Source organism: Pogoniulus pusillus, chromosome 2 (genome assembly GCF_015220805.1).
Source record: "Pogoniulus pusillus isolate bPogPus1 chromosome 2, bPogPus1.pri, whole genome shotgun sequence".
Lineage (NCBI taxonomy): Eukaryota > Metazoa > Chordata > Aves > Piciformes > Lybiidae > Pogoniulus > Pogoniulus pusillus.
Genome location: NC_087265.1, coordinates 41,645,673 through 41,654,105, shown reverse-complemented (window position 1 = coordinate 41,654,105; position 8,433 = coordinate 41,645,673). Strand labels below are relative to the sequence as shown.

At 52.0% G+C, this 8,433-nt stretch overlaps 1 protein-coding gene across 3 annotated transcripts; it reads left to right on the top strand.

Annotated features, from left to right (window-relative positions):
- Positions 1-292: 292 nt before the first annotated feature.
- SP9 (Sp9 transcription factor) lies at positions 293-6,921 on the top strand. Of its 3 annotated transcripts, XM_064162413.1 has the most exons (3): positions 4,047-4,141; positions 4,460-4,767; positions 4,897-6,921. In XM_064162413.1, exon 3 carries the CDS (start codon positions 4,930-4,932, stop codon positions 6,247-6,249), a length of 1,320 nt encoding a protein of 439 aa, XP_064018483.1. In that variant the 5' UTR covers positions 4,047-4,141; positions 4,460-4,767; positions 4,897-4,929; the 3' UTR covers positions 6,250-6,921. The 3 variants fall into 3 exon arrangements, with proteins under 3 accessions (XP_064018493.1, XP_064018475.1, XP_064018483.1); XM_064162423.1 differs by lacking the exons at positions 4,047-4,141; positions 4,460-4,767 and adding an exon at positions 293-314; XM_064162405.1 differs by lacking the exon at positions 4,460-4,767 and having other exon boundaries at positions 4,029-4,141.
- The last annotated feature ends 1,512 nt before the right edge of the window (positions 6,922-8,433 follow it).

The window sequence follows — 8,433 nt, the reverse complement described above, 5'->3', positions numbered from 1 at the left end:
CCCCTGAATAGTGTCACCTTAAAGACCGAGGAAAAGATTAAAAAGCCCAGCCTGATGCTCCACCTCGAGCTCTGTGCAGGGGGTAGAGGAGCGAGGGTGCATTATGTAACAAACATTGCATGAAGGTTCCAGCAGAAATTGCTGGAGAAGGCCATAATTTTCCTTTAATTTCCACGATCTATTTGATCCCGGTGCTCATTCCCTTTTTATTAACTATAAAAGATTTCCTTCTAATCAAAAGCTGCACTTCATCTTTACCCACAAATGAAAAACCCTACAGCAGAAAGAATTCAGTGGACTCAACAGGCACCAAGGTCTGTATTTTAACGCCATCTCTATATATCCTTCCCCCTTTTAATAGCAACTCTTGGGCTGAATAGTGGGGAAGCCTTTTCTTAACTGAAGTTATTAATTTATCGCCAGGTCCCCCTCTGCGTTGCTCTGATAATCAATGGTGGTTTCTAGATCACGTAAATGAAAAGTGTAATTGAGAGAGAGGAGGGGAGGGGGCTTCGCACGGAAGTCCTGTTCCTAAAAAAAAAGGGGGGAAAAAAATCTGTCAGGACGCTATTATTTATCTCTGCGATGAGCAGTTTGCCTGTTTCCTGCCCACGTCCCTTCTGTTTGGCAGAAAATTAGTTCAGATTCTCCTGAACTTGGAAGGGTTTGCCCCTTTCCCACCTGCAATATCCACGTGTAAAAGTCCTTGCCCTTCCTAGGATTCAGGGCAAATTGTACAGCAACCTTAGATTTAACTGCTGTTAAATCGATTTATTTGGGAAATATTTGGCAGCTTTTCCCCAGAGCTCTATTTGAACAGAAGAGCCATTTCATCTGATGCTCTTGAATAAGAACCTAGGAGCCTCCCAATCAGCTTTAATGAACGAATTGTTTCCCAGCTTTACCTCCTGAAGACTGCAACTTTAGTAGTGGCACAGATCAAAAGACCGAGCGTAAAGGGAAGATGGGAAACAATATTGTTCAAAGGAAGTGAACTGTTGCATTTAATTAGGCTATTCTTCTTTATTAGTATTCGTATTTAGTTGGGTTAAAAAAAAAAAATGTTGATTTAGCCATAATGTATTTATGATGTAAATATATTCCGAGATGAAAACGTCACGGATCAATTGTAAAGGACCCGGATACATAATTTTAAAAAATCAGTTTCAGTTTATATGAGGTTCTCACCCCACTTTCGCTTCTTAGTCAGATTTGTTTATGCAGAATCGACATTTAATAGTGCTAATTGCACTCCAGTTAAATTGCCCTGATTGCAGAAAGGGAAGCAATTTTCGTGCTCTCTGTCTGGGTTTGGAAGAAATTGTTTTATATTCACCTCTTTATAAAGAAGTGGAGATAAGGCACCGAGCCTTTGCACAAATTGCACTTATGGGCTGACTGGCAGCATTCAGGCGCTATAATAGAGCATTATTTGGCCGTTTTGAATAATGTAAAGCGTTTGCTGAAAGCTATTCTCCTGAAAATTGCTTTAACTTTTAAAAGGGCGATGATTCACTCCAAACCAGGCCTTTGTTACATTGTCATTATCCCCCCAAATGTTTTAACAGTCATCTCAACACTTTAGCATAACACGTTGATCTTTGTTTAAAAACTCGATTTTTGGAGTATGAAAAAATCTGCCAGAAAATACTTGACCCCCTAAAGATTCGAGCAGCGTTCCCCTTTTTGCCGCCATTCGCTCAGCCCCCCCACCGCCTTCCTCGTGCCTGCGGATTTCAGTTACTTTTCCGCGCACGGAGGGGGCGAGGAGCCGGACGCCAGGCAAAGCCGCCCGCCTGCAGGCACCGCAGAGACCTCGCTCCGCTGCCGAGCGCCGGTGGGCAGTGGATGCCTTTAGTTGCTCAGGTGAAGGCAACATTTTTAAGCGTCACGCTCGCCATCTGCCTTCCAGTCCTGTTCTACTGAAGACTTTCTCCAAGGAGAGGGGAAAGACCCTTTCCCCGCGCCGCCTCGGGGTTGGCTAGAAGCACCTCTCTGCCACTTGACGACCACCTCGGCAGGCTCCTGAGAGGGAGCGGGTTCCCCCCGGAGGAAGGAAGGAGGGGAGAAGGAAGGAAGGAAGGAAGGAGGGAGTCACCTGTTGGGTGATTGCTCCCGGGTGCCCCCGTCGGACTACTCGCCTCGCCCGCGGGGGTTGCATCGCTCCCCCCGCCACCGCCTTTCAATTGCCTCCACCCGCCGAGAGCTACAGCCCCCCCGGGTAAAGCCGCCGCTTATGATCTGCAGACCCTTCGCAGAAAGGCTTTGCAGGGCACTCCCCGGACCCCTGTGCTGGCTGCGAGTCAATGTGGAAAGAATTAAGAGCAGAACAGTATTTGCTTCTACTGCCCGAGTCTGTTTAATACGCGGCGACAAAAAAGCAAGAGCCCTTTGAAAATAGCCTTAGACGTTTAAATAAAAGATAATCTCCAGGGACATCCTTCCCTAGCGTGCCAGGCGTTCTGCAGATTGCAAAACATAATGTACAACAAAATGCAATGCCCGCCTTACGTAGTCACGGGAAACAAAAATAAAAGAAAAAGAAAAAAACAAGCAAAACCATCAAAATAAGTAAAGAAAAGCGAAATCCTCTCAAATCTGCGGTTTCTCCATCTTGCTTCTTAGCGATGCCTGTTTTGCATCTGCTAGGAGGCTTTACACAGGAGGGCTGAGGCGGCACTGAGGAGAAGGAAATACTCAAATGCAGAGCAAGCACCCGGCGTTGCTTGAATGCACTCGTATTTCTGGTCCAGAACTGTACTCAGTCGTGCTGGGGACGGCAGAAGCGGAGGGAAAAGCTTCTACTCACAGCCTTAGAAAGACGATCGCAATGATGAAAAGTTGCACGCCTATTGATCTTCCGCGGACACAGAACGGGCAAGTTCTAGCCAATTACTTTAAGAAGCCTCTAATAATAACAAATCAAAGGGACTAGCTTGCAAGACACTGAGTCGTCGAGGTTTGGACTTACATTTCGCACATGCAGAGAGCAGGTAAAGTCTCTGTCGCTCACTGGGCGTGTGGAGTGTGCAGAGTGCAGAGGCCACAGGCAAGTGCTGGGGAGGCTTATTCCAGCAGCGCCCCAGCATTGCGAGGAGGGAAGAAGCCTTCTGCCGTTAGAAGCACTATTCCACAGGGGCATATGATGCTCGGAAAACGAGCTGCAGGCTGTGAATTTGACTTTCAGAGTATTTTTGCAGGGCATTACTCTGAAAATTAAAATCCTCTCTCTTAAGCCACAGGATGTCATACTCGTCCCCCCTCCCGCCCCAGTAGGAGAGCAAAGGGATGCCTATTGGTTTCCTGTCTTTGGATTTTTTTTTGCGTTTTATGTAACTAAAAAGCCTCCTCCGTTCCTTTTGCAATGGAAGTAACAAATACGTTGCGCCTGAAATCACTCCAAGTATTTAGCAAAGCAAACCCCAGAATTAACGTGTTTTCATAAAATGGCATTAGGGCGCTGTTAGGTTATTTGTATCCGACACGGAGTTGCTCAACGGCCTGTGAAGGAAGCAAAGGGCCTGTTGAATAAAAGCGGTGCAGGTACGGGTTACTGGACGCCAGGATCGCAGCTGACTGAACAAGCAGCGGGGAATCTAACATCTCCTGCACAGTTTAAGGCGACGGCGGAGTGGCGTCAGGAGTGACACCAGCCCTCCGCCGGCGCTGACCCCGATCTCGACTCCTGCCCTTTGCGGCCGTCCCCGCTCCTCCCGCAGCCAGCCGGTGCCAGAGCAGCGTCACCCCGGCCGCAGGTCTCCCGGCCCCTCTCGGCGGGAGTCACAACCCGGCGGGCCGCCGGGGGTCCGCGGTTAATTGCAGCGCAATCACCGCAGTCCGGAGCGGGGAGTTTTCTCCCCGCGCGCTGACTGGCACGCGCTCCGCGCCCCGACGCCGGCACATCCGCGCAGCCTGATTGGCTGACGGCCCGCTCCGGCCCGCTCCACCCGCGCCCTCATTGGGTGAGCGCCGCCGCCAGCGGTACTTCAAAGCGGGCGCTGCCCGCACTTAGGCAGAGTTTAGCCCCGCCAAGCTGGAGTGTCCGTAGTGCCGCTGGGCAGCGCAGGGCGCACACCGAGCGCCGTCCCCTCCACCCCACCGCCCAGCCCAGGGACGTGCTATGGCTACGTCTATTCTCGGGGTAAGTCAGCACAGCGCTCTGCCTTGAGGCTTTGCGGTGGCACCTTCGCTACCCTCGGGGAAAAAAACTGTTGATTCTGCCGCTGCTCTGCAGCTGTCCCCTGTGCAAATCGCACTGACCCGCGGGCGAGAAGTAAACCCGTCCCGTCCCGGGGGATTTCACTACGAATTTCCCGTTGGGTCGTTCGCCTTAGTTTAGCCCGAAAACTCGCTTGGCCAGAGAGAAGTCGAGCTGCTTTCATTTTCTTTTGTTTTCTAATTATGATTAGTTTGAACTCGAACGGCTACGTTAAATTATTTTTTTTCCCCGTGAGCTCAGGTTTGCGAGTGGCGTCGGTCGCAGGTTCCGCACCTTGCTTCCCTTTCTGCCGTCTCGGTTTTTCTGCCGCTCCAGCACGGTGGCTTGAGGAGCTGCCGGATTCCGTTCCCACGGGATTTTTGGTTTCATGGCGCTAGGCTCGGGCAGACAGGCGCTGCGCGGGGCATCCCAAGCCACCTTCTTGGAACACGCGTGTCGCTCGTCCGCGCCGGGATCTGTTTCCAATGTAAATCCCTTGGGCGCCGAGACCGATCCCAGGCATAAAACGAGTTGCGTCGAGCGGGGCATGGATAGAGCCTTCCTCCAATGTAAGAGAAAAAAACTTTTCCGTGGTGCCGGTCGTCGCGCCGCGGTTCCACTCGCACTGCCGCGTCCCCACGGGAGCCTGGTGAGGCGGCAGGGGTGAGGCTGACGGGCCGGCTTTGTCTCTCCCGCAGGAAGAGCCGCGATTTGGAACGACTCCGCTGGCCATGCTGGCCGCCACCTGCAACAAGATCGGCAACACCAGCCCCTTGACCACCCTGCCCGAGTCCAGCGCCTTCGCCAAAGGGGGTTTTCACCCCTGGAAACGCTCCACCTCCAGCTGCAACCTGGGTTCTAGCCTCTCGGGCTTCACGGTGGCTACGAGCAGAGGCTCCAGCGGACTGGCTAGCGGCACGGGCACAGCCAACAGCGCTTTCTGCCTGGCCTCCACTTCGCCCACCTCGTCGGCCTTCAGCAGTGACTACGGTGGCCTCTTCTCCAACTCGGCAGCGGCGGGCGTGTCCCCGCAGGAGCCCGGCGGGCAGTCGGCCTTCATCTCCAAAGTGCACAGCTCGGCTGCTGAGAGCCTCTACCCACGGGTGGGCATGGCGCATCCCTACGAGTCCTGGTACAAGTCGGGCTTCCACTCCACGCTCTCGGCGGGCGAGGTGGCCAACGGGGCGGCCTCCTCCTGGTGGGACGTGCACACCAACCCGGGCTCCTGGCTGGAGGTGCAGAACCCGGCGGGGGGGCTGCAGAGCTCGCTGCACTCGGGCGCCCCCCAGGCCTCGCTGCACTCCCAACTGGGCACCTATAACCCCGACTTCAGCTCCCTCACGCACTCGGCCTTCAGCTCCACCGGCTTGGGCTCTACAGCCGCCTCGCACCTGCTCTCCACCAGCCAGCACCTGCTAACTCAGGAGGGCTTCAAGCCCGTGCTGCCCTCTTACACGGACTCCAGCGCGGCGGTGGCGGCAGCCAGTGCCATGATCTCGGGCGCCGCTGCCGCCGCTGCCGGGGGCGGCTCTGCCCGTTCAGCTCGCCGCTACTCGGGCCGCGCCACCTGCGACTGCCCCAACTGCCAGGAGGCCGAGCGGCTTGGGCCGGCGGGGGCAAGTCTGCGGCGCAAAGGGCTACACAGCTGCCACATCCCGGGCTGCGGCAAGGTGTACGGCAAGACATCGCACCTGAAGGCACACCTGCGCTGGCACACGGGAGAGCGGCCCTTCGTCTGCAACTGGCTCTTCTGCGGGAAGCGCTTCACCCGCTCCGACGAGCTGCAGCGGCACCTGCGGACTCACACGGGCGAAAAGCGCTTCGCCTGTCCCGTCTGCAACAAGCGCTTCATGCGCAGCGACCACCTGAGCAAACACATCAAAACGCACAACGGGGGCGGCGGGGGCAAAAAGGGCAGCGACAGCGACACGGACGCCAGCAACTTGGAGACGCCGCGCTCCGAGTCCCCCGACCTCATCCTGCACGAAGGGGTGGGCGCCGCTGCCCGTGGACCGGGCAAGGAACCTACTGCGGGGCCCGGCGACTCCTAGGGGCAGCACCGCCCGGTCCCCGCCACGGCCCGGCCCCACGCCGCCAGGGAGCCCTCGGGGCCGCCCGGACTCTGCCCCAGGCCGGCTGGAGGGACGTGACCCGCCCCGCTGCGGACGGCGCCGGGGTCGCGGCAGGGGAGAGCAGGCGGCGGGGCCGGAGAGGCGCGGCCAGGCTCAGCCTCACCGTCCCGCCCGCCCGCCAGGTACCGAATGACACTTTCTTCCATTTCCTTTTTCTCTTCTCGTTCTGTTGGAAGGAAAGCATCCTAAGAGGTGTAAGGTGAGAAATCAGAATGCAAGTCCGAGACGGTTTCTCTGTATCTCATAAACATCTGTATAAATAGGGGTCAAAAAAGAAAAACAGATCGTGTTCGCTTATTTTTCTTGTAAATGTTGATCTGAGGGGGTTTGGGTATTTTATTTTTATTTTAATTGTTGAATTCCTGAAATTCAGGGAGATTTTGGGGGCTTTTTTTTTTTTTTTAATTTTAAATTTCTGATGCACTTTGTGGAAGTCAGTATATATGTAAAAGATATTTAAAATGTTGAGTTAACATTCACTCAAACACACATAAGTTAAGGTCTCTTAAAGAAATTAAATGCGTTTATCTGTATGGAAAAAATCTTGACATATTTTCATTTTGGTATTATTAAAGGACTCTGAACAATATACTCACGGGTTCGTTCTTCTTCGTGCCCCCCATCCCGTTCCCCTTTGACCAGCCCTCGAAAAGGGTCGGGATTTTAGTGGTAGCCCTCGCACCCCCCCATCCTCCTTTCAGTGACTGATTAAAAATATGACCGGCAGCGACAGCCGGGAGGGGAAAAAACCTTAGTCCCCAAGCCCGGGTCGTTGGAGCGCCCTGCTTGCTCTTTTCAAATTGGCTTTTTTCTTTTTTCTTTCTTTCTCTCTCTTTCTCTCCTTTTTTTTTTTTTTTTTTTAAAGGAATAACCCAAAACCTAAATCTAACCCCGGTCTGAGATCCTTTACACCAGCTTGGGAGTCAGGCCGAGTCTAAGCGCCTTTGGCGAAACTGTCCCTAAAATCGAATGAAAGGGAAGTATGCTGAGGAACTATTTATTGAATTTAAAAAGCCTTTAGCGCCACAAGGCTGCCTGGGCTGGGAGGTGATCTCGGGGGAATAAATCGCCAGAGTCGATACTCCGGAAAAGACATTTCATGCCTAAATGAAAATCTTGTTAAATGTTATTAATTTTGACTTAGAGCACACATCAGCCCCCTGTGCCTTGTATTCCCTTATTAGGGATTCATGTCTTATCAAATATCTAATTAATCTCCTAGACATCATTTGTTCTGGCCAACTTTATCTCAGCTGGTCCACGGGGAAAATTCCGAATATTCTCAGTGACAAAGCTCCCTTGAAGATCCTTTTAATTGTCCAAATTAACTGCACCAAATTTGCATGTCAAACGGTAAAGGGCAACCTGAGATAAAATGTAAACGTTTTAAAAGCCCCAAACTAAGCACTTGATTTGATAACTAGGCTTTTTAATGTTATGGAAGACAACTGCTCCTTTCCTTTTCAAAGACAGTTGATCTATGCAAATAGTGAATTGGAAATGCTTATGTCCCCATGCAGTCAAATGGTCCTTGCATGTTATTTGAATATCAGTGGCTCTGCTATTGAAAAGGTTCAAGGATGCTCTCTGACTTCTTTGTGATTACTCAGTGCAGCGTCTTATTCTGAAGAAAAAAAACTCAGGAATAATTAAAGGCTGGGCTAAGGCCTGGGAACACATTTGGGACAGGAATCTCATTTAGACAGGCTCTTTCAAAATAAGGCACAGTTAAATTGACCAGAAGGCAATTATTGAAATGAAAATTATTTTCACTCCCTTTGTCTCCTGACCACCAACCTAACTGCCACAGGATTTTTTTTTAAAGGCAAATTGTTAAATGAGATAATTGTGTTATAAAAAAAAAAAAAAGGGGGGGGGGGGGGGGGGGGAGGGAGGAAGAAAACCCTCAAAGTTAATTTAGTCTGCCGGGTACAGATTGGAGGAATACAAATATTTTAATCCTCCATAAAACAGAGAATGCAAATAACACCGGGCAACGGATTCTGCTGCCGACCACCAACTGGAATAAAGACGTTGCGTTAAAGAAAATACATCTGCTGTGAATACTAACAACCGCATCCCACCTCCTCCGCGCCTCTGCTG